This window comes from Gilbertella persicaria, assembly GCF_025201335.1.
Source record: "Gilbertella persicaria strain CBS 190.32 chromosome Unknown B0P05scaffold_46, whole genome shotgun sequence".
Classification (NCBI taxonomy): domain Eukaryota; kingdom Fungi; phylum Mucoromycota; class Mucoromycetes; order Mucorales; family Choanephoraceae; genus Gilbertella; species Gilbertella persicaria.
The window spans coordinates 135,022-157,425 of NW_026252007.1; the positions used below are offsets into that span (position 1 = coordinate 135,022).

A 22,404-nucleotide genomic window follows, 5' to 3' on the forward strand; every position below is an offset into this window, starting at 1 on the left:
GCAACTTGGCTGCTAAAATATTGAGTAAATCTGCAAAAGTGTCTCTAAGGGGTTTCACTCCTATCGTATTGCTTTTATAGTACGACTGGTAAGCAAATGCTTTGATCAGGAACTGAAGCCTTTGACGCACATTTTGGGTACTTAAGCTTGTCAATAGCTCTATTTTTCGTCTTGCATCGTCAAAAAGAAGATCAGAAGCTGTCAAATTGAGATCTTTCCATGAGTAGTACCCTTTGGATTCGAGAGGTTTTTGGCCTTTTTTTACAAGTCGCTTTTTTTTTTGTCCAAATCAACTCCAAAATTATAATGTATGCTATTGAGCATGGTTTGTAGGTATATAAAGTAATAATGAGTGTATAAACAGGCTCTATGCTACCTTTGTATGTCGAAGGCAAAGACAAAGATCCGTATGAACTATTGTCTTTTCTCATTGTTGAAGCATCCAATGTCTGGTGTCTCTAATACATAAATAAATAATGAACTATCAAATTGCTTGTTCACATAAGATGCCATATTAAAAAGGTACCTAATTCCCTTAAATCAAACAAAATAATTGCTCAAGAAAAATATCAGGGCGTTAAGAAATTTTATGATGCTTGGTATATAAGAGGTAGCTTTTGATATGCGTACTAAACATGTTCCAAACTACCAAATATTTACAGCTTCAATTTTATCATTTAACTTTCCTATAGCAAATATACATACAGCTCAATCATACAATGTTATTCAGATTGTTTAATGAAACCAGCGATACGTTCGTTTTAGAAAAGCCCGAATCATTAATGTACTTTTATACACTTTATTGAAAAAAAAAGTCGTGTGGAAAACTTCTGGAAATTAAGCAGAGCATGAGATACATAAGTAATATTTATATTGTTGCTTATATTGGATTGTAAGGAAAAGCAGAGAATAGAAGGGAGATAAAAGAGATACAAACAAGTAACAGATATTAACCAGTCTATGTAAAATACTTACACGAATATGTGAAGGTAGCTGAATGCCTCCCTTAGAGCCATGCATCTCGGTAGACTAGAAAACATTGATGTGCCTGTATCAATAGGCGTGATGCTACTGGTATGGTTGTGTAGAGCCATTTATCAAAGCTCAGGTTTAATCAATTCTTGCTTTGGGAAATAACAAGGAATATAATCAATAAGGAGTCGGCCGTTTGTTTGTTTTTCTTTGCGTTATGCTATCTTCTCATTATATTCATATTACTGTACAATATGACCAACCAATACCAAGCTGTGATAGATGCCAAAGGCTGTACCACCAAGTACTGATTTCTTTCTGTTTATACTGTCTTAAAATAAACATCTCAATAAATCATCCACAAAGGACTGAGCGCGTTTAAGTATCATCTTGGCATATTGAAGGGCTCTTAAATCATGATGCTTTATTGTTGAGTTCGAATGACAAAAAACTAGGCTAACTTTTATTACGGGTCAGTGTATAACTAATTCAGAATATTGCATTTATTTCTGAATGTCCTTTTGTTTTTTTGGTCGAGGCATTTCTACTTTAAATTTGGGATTTTAGAACATGACATAAGCGTATAATTTCAAAGGTAATGCACAAATTAACTCGGCGATTTCGTCTTGATAAACTCGTTTTCTCTTGTTTGAAAGTACCTCAAAATGTACCCATCTATAATCAGTTGGATCTGGCCTACAAAGCTGATCTGATATTCTTCTTCACGAGCTCTCACGAATGCTCTACGGATCAATGAATAACTTTTTCACAGTCATTAAATTAATGGCACTATTCGATTTCTGGACTCAAAAAAAACATGTTGTTAACAATAATATCACTTGTTTGAGTAGTCTAGTTTTTGAACAATGGATTGTCAAAGAATGACTCGTTTTTAGCTATTTAGATAATCATTATTATATATACCTTGTGCTCTATATATTTTAGGAAAATAAAGAAAAACATATTCGAGTGAAGACATCGAAATTCATACACTGATTTCACTTAACGGATAAGTCGATACGTTAAGCGTTTGTGCTTTGGAGTTACTATTATGATAAAACAGCTCTAACTAATAGTATGCACCGCTTCCTAATATTTTCTGGATTTAATTTATATCATTTCTTGCTTCAAGTATGTTTAAGCAGGATGATCTAAGTTTTTTGTTGACAAATGAAAAATACCTTTGCAAGAGGCAGAGCTTTCGGCCCGCACATACTACTACATGAAAAGGTGCGGGAAAATCCCGTCCCGGAACTAACTTTTTTTGCAAAATATATTAAAGGCATTTTAAAAATTGATTTGAGTTGCAGATTTGGCAGAGTGGTCTAATGCGTTACGTTCAGGTCGTAATCACGAAAGTGGCGCGAGTTCGAATCTCGCAGTCTGCATATTTTTCTATTTTGCTTTTACGGGACAAGATTTGATTTTTATACCAGTAGCGTATAGAAGAGAAGAGACAAACACAAGAGGAAGACTGGAATGTAAGAGAGAGATTTAATATTTCAATGCTTGAAAGAAAATTTGAAGGCATAACAACTTTCAAAGTTATTATGAAGAGGAATTGTCCCAAGAGTAATTTGTTGCATGATAAATTTCATGTTGCTCAAACCCAGTAATCGCTTCTCACGTAGAAGTCAGAAAAGGGAATAGAGTGCACCATAGAGTTATTCCTGCTTCATTTTGATAGTGAAGCTTCGGTCTTCTGAAGGTTTAATAGTATTAAATTTGTTTGTTTGTTTTTCAATAAATCAAGATTATATTCAACGCAATCGGTGTGAAAGTATTGGCGCGTACTAGTATCTCAAAAGCAACTTTCATAATGTTTGTTTTTTTCTTCATTTGATTATGTGTAACAAAAGTATCAAACGAGGATCTTATTTCTTTATACGTAATTTTTTTATGTCCCCAGACTTGTTTCTTTTTGCATGAACGACAGAAGCAAATATTTGTGGTACAAGGCGTAATAGAAGAAAGAGTATATACCAGCATCTCATAAATTACTCAACAAGCAAATGGACTTATACAAATAAACAAAGAAGGCATACTAACTTGTTTGTTTTCAGCTATGTGCAACAATAATATATATCTTTATTTAATGGTACAGTGGTATAGATGATTTAGAAATGCTGTCATTTTTTGGTATATAGCAATTATAGATAATAAATGAGATTATACAGCAATCGTAGGGGGATCTTGATAGTACTTTTTGAAGTTCATGGGTGGGTTATTTGTATACTGACAGTACCAGACTGTACTATGGTTATCATTGGTATGCTTCTTTTGCTTTTTAAATAATCTCAATAATCGCTTTAATAACCAAGACTTCTTAGTAATCGGCATAGTTATTTCTTGTATACTGTTGGATGATAAAGATGACAAGGAACTGCTTAATGTTAGACTTCCTTGATTCTCTGTCATCACAGACTCATATTGGGACATCAGTGCTCTTCTCTTTCTTTGGTGTTGCTTTTTAAGAGAGGAACATATAGTTGTGCTGTAGCTACCACCAGGAGTAGATTTTGGTCTTCTTTTAGTCAAATTGGACTCCAACAAAGAAGAAGAAGAGTAAGTAGCTGTGATAATAGATGCATTATGTTGTTTGTATTGGATATGTTCCGCCGTTGGAAGGAACATAGAGTCGTTATGATACGGAAAGGGCAATACCCAGGGCGATGCAACAACTACATCATCTTTGTGTGGATTTGACTGGCATCTTTGACGGCGATTCTTGGTAAGTCCTTGATAGAAACGATTCAAAATTTCATCTTTTTGTACACTGCTTTGATTTTGCAATTTGAGCAAATTTTCTTTTGTTAGTGGTAATGGTGAATTCATATTGGAAAATGAGAAGAAAGAAAGAAAGAAGAAGTAATGTCTTTATATAGGTGTTGTTGTTATTGCAAGTTCCTAGCACAGAAAAAAAAAAACCTTAATTTGCTCTTGTGCAAGGTACTATTTCTTCTCTGTTACATGATGATGATGGTTCAGGAGAAATAAAGGGGTGAAGCAACTACCATAATCATATAAAAAAAAAAACTTATGGGGATAAAAATAGACATTTGTTCGATGAAAACGTTCATGTACATAGGCTACACAAGAGATTGATCTTCATCTAAAACAATAAGATCTAGCAAAATAAGCAGAAAAAGAAGAAAAAGAAAAGACAGTAATAATAAAGATATATTTCAATTGAAAGATAGGAGACTTTTGTTCCAGACTATGAAAAAAGAGTCTTCTAGATACATCAAGATCTTGATAGAATAAGTGGGAGGATTTTTTATCATCATCATCATCTACGCCTTTGTTTCTTTTCAAGCATGAATGATATGTTAAGAATAAAAAGGGAGATGAATATTAATTACGAAACTTTAAATGTCACTTACATCCCAGCGTATTTGTCAAATTCAAATTTACACATGCACTACGCTTTATGCGTTGTTTATGAAACAGACCATGTAATTGAATTAAATGTTTCCTCCTTTCAATGTTAAAAGGGGACAGTGTGGTACCAATAATGATGAAAAACATACACATTTGCCAAGGAGACGATTGCAAATGTGTGTTTTTCTCTTTATGATGATCCCTGCTGATCTTATAGCGATTTGAATAAGAAATTTCTACTTATGTCTTCACTCGATTCAAACGTATTATTTCTCTCCTTCTCTCCCTCCCCTTTTTGTATATTCTTTAAACACTTTCAAGAGTTTTTTTCATAATGAATCAAATTGTCCCTGTTTGTTTTTAATAATACATCAATTCTACAGCAATAAACTTACAGCAATAAACTCACATTTTCTTATAAAAAAAATGATGGAGTAAAAAAAAGCTAATAGGGGTAAAAATGATGACAAATGAGGGCAGTAAAAAGATCAGATTTAAGCTTTAAACTTTATTTTCCTATAATTCCATCATATCCTCTTTTGTGTTACTTTTTTGCTTCTTTGTATCCACTGCCATTGCTGTATTTGCTACTGGCTCTGTTGGCTTTTGTAATCGAATGGTAGTGATGCGCTTCATACTGTTTTTATCACCATCCCAGTCTCTTAGCAACCTCAATATTCTTCCATTGGTCATGTCAGGCAATTCTACTCAACTCAATAAAGAACGAATTCAAAAAGACAACTTACCCATGCCAGAGACATATTCGTTCATTTCACTCTGTCTAATGGATTCCAACAGTTCTTGTCGAGGCGTTTTAGGCTTACGATGGCCTTTATTTCTATCGCTTTCCAAAGTGTCAATCTCTTCATCATGGCGAGTCAAATATATTTCTATTAATTCGTGCATGTCCGCTTTAGTAGCAACTGATTTATCTTCATCAAAAGCATATCGGAACCAAATCCATCGTTCACCTATTAGATACATAAATAAGTCAATGTTTAGCTTGTCTGTTACTTACCTATTGGGTTGTTGGACTTTTTCTTTTCTTGTGCTGCTAGCTTTTCTTTACGTTGGTGTACTCGGGATATCTGGTGTGCCTTTCGAGAATAAGGGTGAATACCCTCTCTATTCTTGATTGTCTTTAAAGTGATTTTTCTATTTCCCTGTTGATCTCGAGTTAGAGGTTAAGTATGATCTCGGATCTAACATACCATCGTTAAAGTTGCAGAAAGAAAAAAACTATGCAGTTTTAACAAAGCCACGATTGTGCCATTGCCATTTCAATCCCAACAGTCACTATTTGAAGAACAGCTTATAGCCATCAAATAACTTGTCCCTTTTTTCTCCCTCTTTCTTTATTATACTTATGGAAGCAATAAGGATTGTTACGAATGGTATCCTGTGTTCTATTGCACTATGGGGGCATTCAACATGCATTGTAGCCATTCAATGGCTCTCCATTTTTATCTGGCCTTTCTCTCTAAAATACTATTACAAGTTCCATGCACATTTAATGAGGCAGTGGGCTCAGAATTTGTTTCAAGTGATGCATATGTTTGCACCGGGAGAACTCATTATCACATTTGATGAAAGCTGTACAGAAGGAAACTCTGAATTTACGGAGCACGATACAGAAGCATTAGAAAAGATCTTGACTCGTAACAAGCATGGTGAAGTAGTTGGAATATCTTTTCCCGAGAAACTGATTATGATTGCTAATCATCAGGTACACAGATAATAGAGATGTCTTGCGTTTTCTAACTGTTGCTTAGATTTATGCAGATTGGATTTATATTTGGTTTTTAGCTTATTTGTCTAAAGCACACGGATCATTGAAGATCATGTTGAAATATAGTTTGAGTCTTGTACCTATTTACGGAATGTAAGTTTGAGATATCTTTTTTTTTTCACATTCTCTAACACAACGGATAGGGTAAATTATTCTTCCTATCCCCATCTGTCTTTTACTAATAATACAACAGGGCATGAAATTCTTTGAATTCATCTTTTTAAGACGCAAGCTTGAATACGACAAGGATAATATTATCAATAACCTTCAAAAAACTAAAAAAAGAAATCGCCCATTATGGCTTGTTTTGTTTCCTGAAGGAACAGGTAAATAGACGCAAAGTATCTTCCATTTCTCATCATTTGTTCACTAGTTATTTCTGATGATGCCCGTCAAAAATCAAAAAATTATGCTACTAAGCTTCACATGGTAATAAATTTCTACAGAAAAAGCTTTGTTATTTACTGTTTTATAGGATGACTTTAAATTTACGCTTTTGCCTAGAACAACAGGCCTAATGTTATGTAGAGATACACTCGATAATAGTGTAGAATGGCTTTATGATCTTACCATTGCCTATCCCGGTATAGAGCCCGGAGAAAATCCAGAAGATGTCATGACCATGAAACGTATTTTTTGTGAGGGTAATGGACCTCATAAGATCCATATTCATATTCGTCGATACCGTTTGGACACTCTACCTTCAGGCACAGAAAACTTCACTCAATGGTTACTGGAGCGTTGGGCAGAAAAAGACAAGCGTCTTGTCTATTTCAATCAACATGGCAGCTTTCCTGAAGAAAGCGATCTGGACAATGATCGTTGGTTGGGCCATCATAGGACAATCAAAGTCCAACTCGCATTACAGCATGTCTTGCGTGAATGCTTTGGTTATTGGTTCTACTTTATCTTGTATATCCCTATTATCTTCTTAATTCGTTACTTGTTTACTTTCATTTATGCAACTTATTTTCAATAACAAGTCACTCTTTTTCTTTTACTGAAAAACCTTTTTTTCTTCTCTTCTTTTATATATCTATATAGAATGACTTGGTTAGAACAAAGTATTAATGATCCAAATTTAAGGCAATCAGTCCAAGGCTTGATTGAATCCTATCCACCAAGCAGTCGCATCATTGAGCGCTTAGTCCAATATTTTGATAATAGACCTTCTGACAGAGAAGCCAAAAAACGCAAATTAGAATCCACTTCTTTAACCAGTGATCCCCTTCTGCGCGTCGTAGATATCTCATTTCAATTACCTGCTAGAAAAAAATACGATTTGTTGATCACATCCACTCATTTGATATTATACAACAGGAAGACAGATACAGTTGAATTTCAATATGATTTAAATGATCTCTCGCCTGTAGGCGGTGCGTGTGTGCCTACACCTGATAAAGCAACACGATGCTATACATTTGTTTTGTTCTTGAAGAAAGAAGATTGCATTGTGTTTGGTACACAGGAAAAGGGAGATATCGTAGTGCGTCAATCCGAATCCACCATGACATTATCTGCAGCAGATAAACATCAAACACTCGCAAAATTGATCACAGATCACACACGCGTTCCTATCACACAACCCTCCGAAGACTATTTTCACTCTGCTGGTGTTTCTTCCAGCACAGGCAAACAAGAAGACCGTCCTCATGTGGTTGCCTACCTAAAAGCCAAAGACGGATTTCTGTTCTTTTTGCCAACGGGTATCTTGTTTGGTTTTAAGAAACCCACTTTGTTCTTCCCCAAAGAGAGCTTGGCTTCCAATGTTACTACAAATATTACACAACGTACATTTGATTTGACATTGACATTAAAGCCTGGTAGTCAAATACTAGGTTCCTCTGGATTCAAAAAAGAAGAAGATACTGTGCAATTTTCCATGATTGAACAATCTGAATATGGACGTATTGATGCTTACACCAAAAGACTTGGTCTAGATGACCAAAGTATGAACGAAGAAAGAAAAGCACCCACTCCTAAAGTAAAGAAGGACGATGAATATCAAGACGATAAAGGCAAAGGGAAACAAACAGAGAACAATGAAGATTCTGATGAAAATGACGATGACTTTGAACCTAGTGATGCTGATAGTGATCCTTTAGAGTACGATACTGATGCAGAGCAAGAAGAACCAGCAGCTGAGGAACAACATGAATCTGAAGAAGACTTATTGCAAGATGAAAGTGATTAGATAAACCTTCCCATTTTTTTGACAGCCTTATTCTTCATATATTTTAAACACTAGTACATACTTTATTGAATAAAAAGATAAAAAGAAACTGGTACTTTAGCCAAATACTGTGAGTATTTGTTTCCAGGAACTAGGACGAGGACCTAAACCAGTTCAATTGAGTTCCCAAAAAGATGGTGCGCGTACGCACAAAGCCCCTCAGACCCCCACTATATAGTATTCACACTATCAAAAAAAATGGAATGTCTATCATTTTCAATAGATGATCCGCTCAAACGAATGAATGGACGAACACTATATATAAAAAGCCATTACTCTGTCCGATAGTCGACCCTAAATGAATAGAGCTTGCCACGAATAGACAGATGCCCCTTCAAAAGTGAAGCTTAACTTTAGAAAGACTACTCTAGCCATCAGACTAAAATAAGCCCCTCTAAAGGGCATTCACAAAAGAAAAGGCGAATGACTATCAATCCCAGTAACCTTCACTACCGCTTTCTAGCACTATCACAGTAGCAAACGATCAAGACTGCTGCAATACCCTAATAGCCACATACACAAAGAAATGAGACTACCAAGATACCACGAATAGGGTTAAACTTATTACTATCCGATAGGTTCCCCTCCCTCCCCACAAGTGAGAAGAAGGTGCCAAGAAAAGATAGTAGCCTTCCAGCGTTGGGAATATTTGGACTTGGACCGCCAGTGCGCATAACTAAGATGGAATACCCCCTCGGACAGGACCATAAGCTAACCCTCTACACGCGTCTGTTTTACTCTCTATCAAATTCGGCAAAGACCCGTTTAGTGAAAAAAAGGCAGACTATCTTGACAGAGAATGCACTTGTACCCAGGTGGTAGATCCCCCCTCAAGTACGTTTGGTACATTATCCTGAAAGGACAGAAAACAAACACGCTGCAAAGAAAGCAAAGAAAAAAAGGGTGGGAACCTGTTTTTATATTCTGATAAGTTCCCTGACCATTATTCAGACTCAGTTATACTCAGCTAACTTTCTAAACCCCTGTTTTAAGGGCTTATTGAGGGCTTTAGAGGTATAGAGACTACATGATCGAGTACAGAAACATATAATCTATGTTCTCCTAGTGTATTGAGTTGACACAGTAATAATAGCACTATTTTATGTAGCAATCTTTTTTTCATATAGCTGCATAATCATGGATTTTGTTTGCCGCCAAGGCTTACAAAGTAGCAGTATCAGACACATACAGCTGTACCTGGATCCACCAATACAGTTTGAAATTGACAGACTATATTACTAGATTTGATTGTAATAAGAATAGAAGATTTTTTATTTTTTTGTCTCTCAATCTTAGTAGAGCACATTTGTGTTATTAGGAGGTTTCTATTGTGGGCGTTTTGGTGTGAAAAAGGTTTCAGGAGAAGGACTTCGACTGTTTACTGGGGAATGATCAAACAAGCTTGAAAAGAAGCGTTCTCGGCGACTCTGAGACGTTTTTGTCCTTAAATTGTTAACAACACTAACGTAATGGTTCTAAAAATACACAAGTTCATGGTAAACATCAGTCAGATTCATCTAACTCACCTTAAACTGCAAAAGTGACTTGACTGCATCACAAAAGTCTCCAAACTCCCAATATTCTTGAGGAAGAAACAGGTCACATACTTTTTTGGTGACTACAATCTTGTCAATCTTCTTCATAGTATAAACATACCCAAGCAATCCTAAGAAAAGATGAGATACCTATATCAATGTGTAGTAATATATACTTGCCACGCCAATCCATAGCTAGTATTTCAGCCCCATCATCATTCAGTTTTTGACACAAGTCAAAGAGGACACACTTATTCACACGAAGATTCTTTACGAATTGCTTCTTAATCATGGCTATAGAAGCAGACATTGATTTCCACTCTGCACAACAAAGAACTGTATCGCCATGCATAAGCATCAAATCTATTTTTCTTCCATATACATTTGATGGCTTTTTAAAAGTAGTAGATTTTTCACTCAACATACGAGCAGTTTTTGTCACATTGCATCCTTTTTCACCACTGAATGCTATAAGTACAAGAAGCGACTATTATTGTATTACACTTACATAACAATCTTGACATCTGTATTACGGAACAAGATGTTCAAGATATTGTAAGTGGGAAAGAAGCATTCTAACTCTGAAGATGTCTTGTCAATCTTGTTAATCTCGTTAAGGTTTAGAAGTCTATGTAACCAAGAAAGTTAATTATATGGTCTGTGCTCACATATCAACACAGCTACTGAAATGGATACTGTTTCTATGACCGCTTACAGATACTCGTATATTTCAATGACTTTCTTAAGGTCTTCATTTTCACCTCGCCAAGCATCTAACTTTGCCTGCATAACGTACACTATTAGATCTTTCCTGCTTTTTGTTGTGTTTTCCTAGTAAACAGATAAGTGTGTAATTACGCATAAAGGACAATAGTAAGACGACTCACCTCTTTAAGATTTCTGAAGAAATTTGAGACTTCATCATCTAGATTAATGTCGTTTTCTTGAAACGATGTGTTATGTTGAGACAATATCTCTTTTGGAACTTTGGAAAGTAAAGGATTCTTTCTGTCAATTGTATCCAAGATTCTTGAGATGCTTAATCTAAATGGGCAAATTTAATTCATTATCATTACCCAAGAGACTTGTATTTTACCGGAGTTGAAGTTGTTCATCTAAGCTCAAGTCTCCTTCTGACTGCCACTTATCCAGTAATTGCAAAGCAAAAAGATCAACAGGTCCATTGTTGTTATTGAAATCTAGTAAGGCACGGGCTGTCAGTGGAATATCGCCAAGGTCTTTTTTCTGATCCTAAACAATCCATCAATAACAAACTATTTCTTGTATACTAACCAGGCAGTCATAGTATCTAAATATGCATTTTCTGAAGCTTTGCATAACCTATGTATTCAATGTTAATTGCCACAAAATTCAATTACTAAAAGATAACCTCTTTTACTGGTTCTTCTTCCTCGTTTAAGTCTTCTTCATTTATATCATCTTCATCTAAGCCTTCCTCTTCTTCTTCCTCGTTTAACTCTTCTTTTTTTGATTGTTCTTCCTCATTTAACCTCTCTTCTTCTAGTACATCTTCCTTCTTTTCGCCCTCCTGTTTTGACTCGGTTAGTTAAAGAGTTATATGTTCACCTTTTACCTGAACAGTTCTTCTTCTTTTGATGACAGCAGTCTAGCGATCATAATATGTGTCAAAAAGTCTTATAGCACAACAATCAAACAAATTCATTTCATTGTTTACTCACTCTTTGCTCATAAAAGTTCGTAGCAACAGACGTGTGATATACATCGCGTTTTAATGTCTGTTGCACAATAGCTGCTTGTAATTGAAGTTCTGTGAAATGTTGAGTGGCTATGTCAGATTTGAGGAACTGTGAAATGGTAAGCATCATACACTAGGTATAGCTTTATGGCTCGTACTTCTTTAACAACTGTTTCATATTTTTCTAGTTTTGATCTCATTTCCTGGTTGCATGTCTTGCGTTTCTTGAGGTTGTTGAACGCCGATCCGAAAAGTTTTTGCGCATCGTCAAGTGTTTTCAAGTTAAATCTTTGTAAAGTGTCAGAATTGCAGACAGGATCATTAATATTAGTCCATAGATATGAAGACAGCGAGTTTTTCATCTGTAAAAGAGCAGTGAATGGTTATTAATGCAAAAAAAAAAAGGGACTGAACATTTCGTCCAAAAAAGTGACCATTTTTGAATAAAGCTTCCAACAAAAATACAGAAAAAACAGCTCTTTTTAAGTAAGTTTTATCTCAATTGTAACAAATCATTCAATACGAATAATAGTCTCAAGCTAATACACTGTTTCTTGGACATTTCACTAAATTCAGTCATTCATGGCCTTCAAGATATTCTCAGGTACGAACGTTCATTCGCCGCTAATCTGTATGAATATGATTGGCGGAGTATTGAGACGATGACGTAGATCCTGTATAAATATTCCGCCATATACGCGTTTTTTTTCTTCACTCGTATTGAACATTTAGCGATTAAGCTTCAACATCAGTCTGTTTCTCTTCTATTCATATGGATGACACACTGGATTCAATCTGATAAGTAAAGAAAATGAAGGTAGGAAAGTATTTAATTTGTTTCAATTACTAACTATTTTGTAGACAAAGCTTTATGTTTCCGTCCTTGGACATTTGGATAATTAGCTCATTTCGGCAATGATGAAGCTTTTTGGCAACGCACAGGCTTCTGATAGTATTGGCTTTCAGACGTCTCGCGGCTTCGTTGCTGCAAATTGGCTGGTGTACTCCTCTTAGAATGCGGCCGAGCTTATTCCTATTTGGGTTTACACAAAGGTCGCGATGACTTTGTGTGGAAGATGCTATTCGGCACGTTGGAGAAGGTTACCATGCTTGCATGTATCTTCAACACTTCTTCCGGGTTCGAAGCTTACAGACAAGCGCTGTAGCCGTGATTGTTTGTGAGCTGCAGCTTCGTTCTTTGGTCTTTTCCTGACAGCCGTTTTTGAAAGGTATGTTCCCCGTTATCATATTCAAATAGACCATGGCTCTCATTTGCCTGGTTCTGCTTTCATGTCGTGTTGTCTTGGACAATGATGACCGCTTTAACCAGATTGCTGTAGCTACGGAGAAACTAGCCCATTTCGGCAATGATGAAGCTTTTTGGCAACGCACAGGCTTCTGATAGTATTGGCTTTCAGACGTCTCGCGGCTTCGTTGCTGCAAATTGGCTGGTGTACTCCTCTTAGAATGCGGCCGAGCTTATTCCTATTTGGGTTTACACAAAGGTCGCGATGACTTTGTGTGGAAGATGCTATTCGGCACGTTGGAGAAGGTTACCATGCTTGCATGTATCTTCAACACTTCTTCCGGGTTCGAAGCTTACAGACAAGCGCTGTAGCCGTGATTGTTTGTGAGCTGCAGCTTCGTTCTTTGGTCTTTTCCTGACAGCCGTTTTTGAAAGGTATGTTCCCCGTTATCATATTCAAATAGACCATGGCTCTCATTTGCCTGGTTCTGCTTTCATGTCGTGTTGTCTTGGACAATGATGACCGCTTTAACCAGATTGCTGTAGCTACGGAGAAACTAGCCCATTTCGGCAATGATGAAGCTTTTTGGCAACGCACAGGCTTCTGATAGTATTGGCTTTCAGACGTCTCGCGGCTTCGTTGCTGCAAATTGGCTGGTGTACTCCTCTTAGAATGCGGCCGAGCTTATTCCTATTTGGGTTTACACAAAGGTCGCGATGACTTTGTGTGGAAGATGCTATTCGGCACGTTGGAGAAGGTTACCATGCTTGCATGTATCTTCAACACTTCTTCCGGGTTCGAAGCTTACAGACAAGCGCTGTAGCCGTGATTGTTTGTGAGCTGCAGCTTCGTTCTCTGACAGTTATTTTCCAATATTAGACCCCAGCTTCTTGCTAACCCAATGTTTCTATGTCATATTGTCTTGGATTATAATGAAGCTTCTTTGGCGATACTCGGGTTAAAAGAAAAAGTACAAAAGTATGAAGAGAAGATGGTAGAATGCCTTTCACCTTTATTTGTTGCTTTTCTCTAATTATAGTTGACTTTTTGCTACTTTGAATCATCAATCTATACTTTCAAAAGTGGTAAAGCTCAATGTGGACATGGAAGAATAAATCGAAAATGGCAATAAGGATTTATTGATAAAAAAAAAAATCTGAATTTTATGCTTTCTGTTATCAGATTGTGTATGTATTTTATCAAAATGGAACAGTAACAATCTGTGTTTTTCCATTGCTCAGAATAAGATCTCTTATTTTATATACAGTGCTTTTGCTATCTATGGAAAACGAATTGGCAATGTTGTTTGATAATTCAAATAGCTTGAATAAGAAAAACTACCCTTTTTTTTTTGAATACCTTTACTATGTTCATTTGACGAATTGTATCTAACAAACCAAGTTGTTTTTTAGGTCAAATTTCCTATAAAGTCCGATCTTTTTTAAAAAAGTGTCCAAGTGACCCTTTTTTTTTTTTTTTTTTTTTCTTAGTTTTCTCACTTTATCATATTGACTATTTAATTGACTCTGTGTCCTATTCTCTCCTTTTTTTTTCTTTTTCCTATGGCAAAAATAGAGGAGAACACAAAACGTCGTTCCAGCGAAGTGGATGAACAAAGTGTTGCTCCAAGACCTCCACCAAAGAAACGCTTTTTATCAAGAGCTTCTTCGCCAGACGAAGATCCAGAAGAAAGCGAAGACGCTGTTGACACTTTTAAAGTAAGCATCGCGTTCTTATCTACATACCAACTGTTCATAGGAGCCTTTAGAGACGTTCCGTAAAGATGCCATTATGAGACAATGGAAGGAATACGCAGTAAGTACCATATACAGTGTTTGCGCATTACTTTTGTCTAATTAAGAATAAAGCGATTACTTGAAAGGTGTAGAAAAAATAACGAACAAATGGAAGCGAATAGACTGAAAACTGAAGACTATGTACGACTTTGGGAAGAATCCTTTAGACAGGTATATATCTATAAACCACTTGCTATTATTCTCACACCTGTTGTTTTAGCTTCAAAATTTTCTTTTACATACAACTCAATCTGGCTTATTGACATTTGGACACTCTGATAATGGAATGGGTAAGTCATGGTCTTTATGATGTGCATTAACGCTGTTTCTAGATGTCAATCCCAAAGAACTTGAAGGCTTGTTGAATCAAGAATGGACTACTGACTTAGCTCTCCGTATGATTGAATCCCTCAAGAACAAAAAGATTTACGATTCAGCATTGACCAAGTTAAGTAAACTGTTTGATGCTTGGGTTTCGAGGAGAGAAAACATTACAAAAGGATTTAGTTCTGTATTCAGTAAGTATCGTGTATATCAAAATAGCTGTATTCACATTGTACAAGACCAAGGCGCTTTAAAAGATATTCGACGAGAACATGAATCTATTCTCAATGCATGGGCAAATAATCAACGATCTCTTTTAGACATGAAAAATCGCTATAAATCAGCTAATTTAGTGGTAAAAGAAATGTAGTATATAGATGGTATTATCTCATCTTTTTGTTAGTATTTGGTCTTGTCTGAAGAGCTCAGAATACTCAATAATCGGTTGGAATTGACTGAAATAAGTTATCGGGAAATACAGACTGAATTGCAACATGCTGAAAAGAAGGTTGACGAAGATACAAAAATGGCAGAAGTTACAAAACCTACTGTATCGACCATCACACCTTCTACACCTGTACAAGAAAAAACCCCAGTTATGAATGTAAGCATACATACAACTGTAAGCCATCTCATCGTTTTTGTATGTATGTATGTATATATATATATATATGTAGACTCAAGACGATCCATTCATTCGGTTACAGCAGATTGTGACTCAAAGATTACGCGATATTGAATTGATCAAAGAAGATCGTGTTGTCTTGAAGCAGCAAATTGCACGGTTAGAAATGGATCTTGTCTCTGTTCCCGAATCACGCATTTATAAGGCTGCTATGTGTCGAAATCTATCTCAGTCACGTGCCTATTACAAGGATAAATGCAATCGTTTATCTGATCTCTGTCATGACATACAGCTTCGCTTAGATGATTTATCAGGCAACCGTCGTCATCTCATTAAAGAACTCGATTCTGAGCAAGTAGCACATTTTATGGAACTCAAAAATCAGTTGCGCAAGTTAGACGATGATTTGATGCGCATTCGAGCTCAACGTGATGCATTACAGATGCAGTTAGAGATTGGAAAGGCGTCTACTGAAGCAGGCCGTGTATCTATATCCGAACTCAAGATCATTGCTGATACGCGTAAAGAGCGTGTTAATTATCTGGAGACAGAAGTTCTTCGTTTGCAGAAAAAGATGGCTGCCAGAACAGGCGTGAAAGATTATTATGTTTTGTTGTTAAACAGTGATGGTCGAGAACCTCTATTACAGCCTCTTCAGAGTCAGTTAAAGCAGTTGGAAGAACAAGTTGAACAAGTCAAAGAAAGAGTGTACCAATCACACGCTAAGGAATGGGTGGATCAGGAATTAGCTCAGCTGTCTGAATCTCTACAGTTGGAAATAGACATTGGTGCATTTACAGAGAAATATGGATTCCATCCTTCTTCTTCCATGAGTGTAGTGCAAGAAGTTTTGTCGGACAGAATTGAACAGGAAAGAAAAGCTATTTCTGAAGCAAAAGATAAGATTGTGAATCTAGAAGCAGTAAGCAATATGAATCCATAAATGTACATTGACATGATATAGACTGAAAAGCAACTCTTGAGTGAAATTGAGAGTGTATCCAATGCGTATGGTGATTTAGAAGAAGAGACAATGAAGCGAGTAAAAGAATTGGCAGCTGCAGAAGATGAAATCATTCGATTACAAGCAGAAAGAGTGAAATATACACAAACATTTACATCATTAAACAAGTCGAAAGATGCAAACACAATGGTTGTAAATGCACTTACAAAACAAGTGGAGAAACAATTGACGCATATTAAACAAATGACAGAAAGAGAGAAAAGCCTCAATAGCCAATTGGTAAGCTGTAGTTTGCTGTTTGTGTATTTATGGTTGATAGACTTGTCTGGATCGTGAATTAAATGCAAGCAATGCTGTATATGATGTTTATAAGCAAAAGACGGATGAAGCTAAGCTGGTGCTGGACGAATTAAAAGAAAGGACCATTTCTTCAAAGGACAGAATTACAGAGGTATAGTTTTATTAGATGTGTATTTCTTTACTCATTTTTATACATGTATTAGCTTCAGAAATCAATTCTTGAAAAGATTCGAATGGTAGAAGAAGGCTCTCATTCAAGACTACGACTGGAAGAGAATTGTGAATTGCTGAAGCGTAAAGTGGAATCAACGAATAAATCAGATCGACCTGCAGAAGCAAAACTAAAGAAAGAAAGAGAAGAATATAGAGTAAATGTATATTTCATTCAACAGATCTTACTAACCATTTTACAGTCTCTGCTAAACTGTAGTCAATGTCGAGTGCGGTTAAAATCACATATCATCCTCAAGTGTATGCACACATTTTGTAAAGAATGCCTAGACGCTAAAAAGAGATGTCCAAGTTGTGAAGAGCCCTTTAGCATTCATGATGTCAAACAATTCTACTTTTAAGTACATAGATCTCTAATTATCATCCTCACTATCCGAAAACAAAAGAAAAAAAAAACACTTTTACTTACATGATGTACATATATTATTTGTCTTTTTCTCTCTTTAATAATAATACTACTACTGCTTTTTTATTCTAGCATAATAATAACAATAAAAATCAAGCTAGTAAATTGATTTAGAGATTAACAGAATGTTTATTTTATTCAAAAAGTTAAAGAAAAGATAAAAAGCATAGAGGGGGGAACAAGCTAACAGAACAACAAATGACATACCTAGAATAAGAAAATCAGTAAACCGTCCATAACTTGTTCCTGAGGAATCTGAGTCTTTTTTTTTTTTTCTGATTTTTTGGCAATAATCTTTCTTTCCTTTTCTTCATTACGATCATGTTGAGAACTACCAACACACAAGCTCTAATGAGAGCAACTGTTCAATGGAATCGCCGTCAAACTTTAAATGGTTCATACAATGTTTGGATCAAGAGACAGTCTTCTACTTCATCTAAAGAAGAACCAGTAACCATCTATACTGGACCCCTGGCCAATGTAGCCAAAAAGCTCAAGTTGTTCTCAATCACCTCACTTGGCCTTGGCACTGGGATCTCTCCTTTTGTTTTTGCTATTGATGTTCCAGTACCTTTTGTAGCCAAAGCTGCTCTTGTTGGCGCAGGTAAATAAGCCATGATATGGTCGTATATTGATTAACATAAATGAAGCTGTGGCTACTAGTGCTGCTTCTACTGGTTTGATTCAATGGGTCATGTCGCCCTATGTCACAAAAATCACTGTGCCTCATCAACTCAAAGAAGGCGAATTACCCAAGGAATTGACTATCCATACACTCTCATTCACAGCAAAAGATCATGCTACCACTGTACCTCTAGATACGATTGAGCCTGCTACTCGTATCTTTACAAGCTGGATGATCAATGATCTCTCCCTTGCTAAGGGACGTATTGGACAAAAAGAAGCAAAACCAAAGGCATTATTATATGTTCACCCTGAACTATGTGAAGAAGAGGGCATTATGAAGAACATTGTAGAAAAGACAGGCATTGGAAAAGGATTTTAAGTGTATAATACATATAGAATAAATTTACATTGAATTCAACCAGGGATGTGCCAGCACTTGATGTATATCAATGCGCTTGTCAACATCGCGCTCTAGCATTTTACTGACAAGATCTACTGAACCTATGGAGTTACTTAGATACACAGGTTTCATTTCTTATCATTTACCTTTTGACAGAATGAAAGGTATTCTTAGTTCTCGTCCCATAATTTCATCAATATCATAAAATGGGTTCTCCCTATAGATCAATGTGAACAAGAGAATACCTAGCGCCCAAATATCCTGAGGTTTGCCAGAATAAGTATGTCCACGTAAAATTTCAGGTGCTGCATAATCTAAAGTACCAACAAATGTCTCGTATTTTCTTCCTGGCTTTAAATAAGCTGCACTTCCAAAATCAATCAGCTGAAGACCACCATTCTTTTGATCTAGAACAACGTTTTCATCTTTGATATCTCTGTGCACAATTTTATGATCATGTAAATGGCGTACACCTAACGCAATTTGTCGAAAGATTCGAATGATTTCTGCCTCGGGGATAATATCATTAAGCTCAATAAAATCAAACAAGTCCATGCCTGCGCCATGAAGACCCATAACAATATAATAATGGTCTGCATCCTCAAAGTAGTCGACTGGAACAATGTTAACTTTGTTATATATAGATAGATAGATAACTTACTCATGTTACCGAGATTTTCATGCGGATACTTTCTCAACGTATGCAAAATGTGGATTTCGACTGGCACTGTTCCGAGTTTCCGGTCTCTTGTCCAACAGTCAACCAATATGCGCGATTTGATCACATACTTAATTACCACCTTGGTCTATTTATATAAAAAAATATTATCAGTATTGTAATAGAAATCGGATAAACTATAAAAGGAAGTTACCTCTGTAGGGTCATCTTTTTTGACTGCTAGTTTGACAAGACCATAAGCACCTTGACCGAGATTATCGAGTATTATATAGTCATCAATTGTGGTTGAATGAGGCATCTGTGCTGAATAGAAGATGTCTATCTGTTTGTCTTGCAACATGGCTGGTGGTGAAATAGGCTCTATGTTACCCAATTGATCATGCGGTATGCTTGTGACCTTTGGCGATCTCCCATAGTATTCTTTTGCTTTTGCCTTATTGCTTTTAGCTGCTGCTTTTTTTTTTACTTTGGGTTCTTGCTGTGAAGGTAACGAGGGCTGTGAGATGATGAGGTGCTGATGACCATATCGTTTGAATGCGATTTCTCGGTCAAATGAAATCCACAAAGCATATTCCTCTTCGCTTTCCGAGGAAGAGGAAGATTCAACTAACTTTAATTGAAGTTGAACTTCAAAAGGTGTTCCGTCTCGATGCATTGCGTAAATAATGGGTAATGGTTGGTTATTTGGTGTATGAGTTAATACTCTTTTGTTGACCATGATTTTATCTTTGGTGGCAGGAGAGGCAAGTAATAGTTTTCTGCAGACAATATTGTTGATAATCAGGCCTTGTTGCAACAAGTCGTCTCGCTTTAAATTATTCAAGAGTGCAGGAAATTGAGGCAAAAGTTGAGCAATGTTTTTGTTTGCAACTAAATCCTGTTGAGAAAAACCAAACAAGTATTTTACAAAAGTGTCGTTGCACCCATCAATTATACCGTCCGCTTTGACGGTCATCAGACCAGCGATCATTGGCATAGATGTAATCTGGATTGTTAAATCTTGTTCCTTCGTGAGCCTTACAATAATAGGAAATTGTGCACCTCGCTTGGTTTGACTGCCGAAAAACCGAAGATGGTTAATACCATCCTGCCACCCACTTGTCTCAAGCGAGGGAATGAGCATGTGAATAGTTTGACCAATAAGATTCGTGGCTTTATAGTCATATAAGTCTTGTACACTTTCCTCGCATACAACAGATTGAATAACTCCCTACACATTTTATGCTTTAGGCCCCACATGTATAACGTTAGCCTACCTTTGTGTTTACGATCAATCGAACCGAACTTTCATAGACTTCTTCAAAAATCCAGATATAGACAGAAGAACCAGACTCGTTGACTTTTTCTTTAAGCCAAAGAGAAGCAGAAGACTTGGTGCCATCTAGTTTGATGATTGGTATCTACAGAAATTAAAACTTGTACGCACACATATTCGCACATTTTTACCACATTGCCACACACTAACACCATGCCGTCTTCCGTGTCTGTTTCACAAGTCAAGAGTTCGTTTCGTTTTTTGACAATCAGTGACTTGAGTCGGTTCTGAAAAGAGGGCTCAACAAGGTCCATGATTGATTTTCCAACTAAAATCATCTGCTGCTCTTCGTTTATTTGATGATGCAAGTGACTCACAAGCACGTCTTGAGCAATGCTGTTGGTCAGAATGATACGCCAATCGTCATATGTGGTTAGAATAGCTTGTTGTTGTTGTTGCTTTAACCGGTTATGCAGGTGAGGAACGTAAGTCTCCTCTTCATCACTATCTTCTTCGTCTGTAACAGTAGGTGTCTGGACCATGCTGCTATTATTGGATGTTGTATTTGAAGAAGAATTTGATATAGTTCGAGACTCGGGTACAGAAGGTAAACTTTTTCTACGGAAATGAACTTTGGTAACAGGACTACCGACTGTCTTTGTCTTTATCCGATCTTGTTTAGGTGTGATGTGATAATGGCCTGGTAAAGTAGTTCCATATAAGCGCCTTTCTCTTGTTTGTACGGGAGGCGCTGAGAATTGAAAACTATGTAAGGATTCTTGAGGAAACTTTGTAAAAATATCATGATGATCATGCTCTTGAATTTCAAATGAATCCGCATGCTCTTCTCTGAAACGAATCAAGCCTTCAGCAGTTGGTATAATGATATGATCCAAGTCATCGTTTTTTCTATATAGAATAAGGTTATGAGCTAATTGAATTATAGTTTTGTTTACTTTTCTAACAATGATGATGACGATGTATGCTCTACTGCTGTACTTTTTTTGTTTTAATAATGACTATGGAAACAATAAACAACCATACCATTGTTCTGTTGAATACTGGTTATAGTTTTCATGGTGATAAGGAAGCGAAAAAAAAACAAGAACAGAAACGAAAAAAAAGAGGAAAGATATAGAAAGTAAAAGAAAAAAGGAAAAATATATATATTAAGGGGTTTTAAATCACACTTCAATTCTTCAAGAAAGTTAAAAGATAACCATTTGATTGGTAGAGTGGAAAGAGATAAAAATGAAAGGTAGGACAACACAACCTACACCAATCAGGCAGGGAATTATGCAATAGATCTTGTAAGGAAAGTAGCAACCTTGTGTCACTCGCACATGTCAAAAACAAGCTTGAGTATGTCAGGTCTTGTTTATCTGTCAATACGTCAGTTAAATCATTATCAAGTTATGATCATAAAGCAAACCAGTCATTATGGTTTTCACTATGACGAAAGATATATGTTATGTTTAGTATGTTGTTGCTGAATATGCTTTTTATGTATATGTATTTTTTAGGTTTACAGTCACTAAAGTTTAGAAGGCTTATGAATTTGAAAGAAATGCACGAATTAGTCAACGAATACTTAGAGCAATAGAGAATGTTTTGTATTGCTGCCAGGACACAGTCAAATCGAAAAGTCAAGCACCACAAGAAAGCATTGTTGATTGTATCTCTTAGTTTACTCTTAAAGATTACAGTTCAAAAACAGAAAAGAATAAACTCTTTTTGTTAGATACACCTAAAGGCGAATCAATACATTTTCTCCCTTGACTATGCGTTGACTCGCAAGAAATGAAGAAAAAACATCTATCAAGAGTAAATTCTGAACTTACTCTCGTTTCAAACATCAGCGAACAATAGAGTTGTATTTAGGCTTTACAGGCCTTTTTTTCGAGAAACAAGAGCTAGAGAAAA

General features: G+C 36.2%; 9 protein-coding genes and 1 non-coding gene across 10 annotated transcripts; 5 read left to right on the top strand and 5 right to left on the bottom strand.

Annotated features, from left to right (window-relative positions):
- Nucleotides 1-2,278: 2,278 nt before the first annotated feature.
- Nucleotides 2,279-2,360, top strand: B0P05DRAFT_t89. The gene has a single exon. It is a non-coding gene; the product is annotated as a tRNA-Leu (tRNA).
- Nucleotides 2,361-2,903: 543 nt separating this feature from the next.
- Nucleotides 2,904-3,839, bottom strand: B0P05DRAFT_556979 (uncharacterized protein). Its single transcript, XM_051579970.1, has one exon. The coding sequence runs from the start codon at nucleotides 3,805-3,807 to the stop codon at nucleotides 3,142-3,144; it is 666 nt and encodes a 221-aa protein (XP_051431329.1). The 5' UTR covers nucleotides 3,808-3,839; the 3' UTR covers nucleotides 2,904-3,141.
- Nucleotides 3,840-4,814: 975 nt separating this feature from the next.
- On the bottom strand, nucleotides 4,815-5,651 carry B0P05DRAFT_556980 (translation machinery-associated protein 16). The gene is made up of 4 exons (XM_051579971.1): nucleotides 5,565-5,651; nucleotides 5,372-5,516; nucleotides 5,100-5,324; nucleotides 4,815-5,057 (listed from the first exon to the last, which is right to left on the bottom strand). Exons 1-4 carry the CDS (start codon nucleotides 5,565-5,567, stop codon nucleotides 4,870-4,872), a joined length of 561 nt encoding a protein of 186 aa, XP_051431330.1. The 5' UTR covers nucleotides 5,568-5,651; the 3' UTR covers nucleotides 4,815-4,869.
- Nucleotide 5,652: 1 nt separating this feature from the next.
- B0P05DRAFT_556982 (acyltransferase-domain-containing protein) lies at nucleotides 5,653-7,130 on the top strand. Its single transcript, XM_051579972.1, has 5 exons — nucleotides 5,653-6,079; nucleotides 6,126-6,235; nucleotides 6,335-6,468; nucleotides 6,516-6,571; nucleotides 6,618-7,130. Exons 1-5 carry the CDS (start codon nucleotides 5,720-5,722, stop codon nucleotides 7,119-7,121), a joined length of 1,164 nt encoding a protein of 387 aa, XP_051431331.1. The 5' UTR covers nucleotides 5,653-5,719; the 3' UTR covers nucleotides 7,122-7,130.
- B0P05DRAFT_556984 (uncharacterized protein) lies at nucleotides 7,131-8,458 on the top strand. The gene has a single exon (XM_051579973.1). The coding sequence runs from the start codon at nucleotides 7,188-7,190 to the stop codon at nucleotides 8,334-8,336; it is 1,149 nt and encodes a 382-aa protein (XP_051431332.1). The 5' UTR covers nucleotides 7,131-7,187; the 3' UTR covers nucleotides 8,337-8,458.
- Nucleotides 8,459-9,918: 1,460 nt separating this feature from the next.
- B0P05DRAFT_249086 (uncharacterized protein) lies at nucleotides 9,919-11,166 on the bottom strand. The gene is made up of 5 exons (XM_051573331.1): nucleotides 11,007-11,166; nucleotides 10,798-10,954; nucleotides 10,626-10,741; nucleotides 10,419-10,538; nucleotides 9,919-10,371 (listed from the first exon to the last, which is right to left on the bottom strand). Exons 3-5 carry the CDS (start codon nucleotides 10,697-10,699, stop codon nucleotides 10,005-10,007), a joined length of 561 nt encoding a protein of 186 aa, XP_051431333.1. The 5' UTR covers nucleotides 10,700-10,741; nucleotides 10,798-10,954; nucleotides 11,007-11,166; the 3' UTR covers nucleotides 9,919-10,004.
- B0P05DRAFT_477491 (uncharacterized protein) lies at nucleotides 11,003-11,248 on the bottom strand (the record flags this gene model as incomplete). Its single annotated transcript, XM_051574968.1, has 2 exons — nucleotides 11,003-11,161; nucleotides 11,204-11,248. 2 exons carry the CDS (start codon nucleotides 11,246-11,248, stop codon nucleotides 11,003-11,005), a joined length of 204 nt encoding a protein of 67 aa, XP_051431334.1.
- Nucleotides 11,249-14,358: 3,110 nt separating this feature from the next.
- On the top strand, nucleotides 14,359-17,641 carry B0P05DRAFT_557031 (uncharacterized protein). Its single transcript, XM_051579974.1, has 12 exons — nucleotides 14,359-14,592; nucleotides 14,633-14,689; nucleotides 14,743-14,841; nucleotides 14,891-14,960; nucleotides 15,003-15,188; nucleotides 15,234-15,349; nucleotides 15,398-15,598; nucleotides 15,672-16,541; nucleotides 16,584-16,862; nucleotides 16,903-17,034; nucleotides 17,087-17,251; nucleotides 17,297-17,641. Exons 1-12 carry the CDS (start codon nucleotides 14,437-14,439, stop codon nucleotides 17,453-17,455), a joined length of 2,490 nt encoding a protein of 829 aa, XP_051431335.1. The 5' UTR covers nucleotides 14,359-14,436; the 3' UTR covers nucleotides 17,456-17,641.
- Nucleotides 17,642-17,871: 230 nt separating this feature from the next.
- B0P05DRAFT_581268 (uncharacterized protein) lies at nucleotides 17,872-18,526 on the top strand (the record flags this gene model as incomplete). Its single annotated transcript, XM_051582091.1, has 2 exons — nucleotides 17,872-18,124; nucleotides 18,171-18,526. The coding sequence occupies 2 exons, from the start codon at nucleotides 17,872-17,874 to the stop codon at nucleotides 18,524-18,526; spliced, it is 609 nt and encodes a 202-aa protein (XP_051431336.1).
- Nucleotides 18,527-18,528: 2 nt separating this feature from the next.
- B0P05DRAFT_557039 (kinase-like domain-containing protein) lies at nucleotides 18,529-21,390 on the bottom strand. Its single transcript, XM_051579975.1, has 6 exons — nucleotides 20,673-21,390; nucleotides 20,483-20,626; nucleotides 19,420-20,436; nucleotides 19,209-19,353; nucleotides 18,694-19,161; nucleotides 18,529-18,648 (listed from the first exon to the last, which is right to left on the bottom strand). Exons 1-6 carry the CDS (start codon nucleotides 21,021-21,023, stop codon nucleotides 18,551-18,553), a joined length of 2,223 nt encoding a protein of 740 aa, XP_051431337.1. The 5' UTR covers nucleotides 21,024-21,390; the 3' UTR covers nucleotides 18,529-18,550.
- Between the last annotated feature and the right edge of the window lie 1,014 nt (nucleotides 21,391-22,404).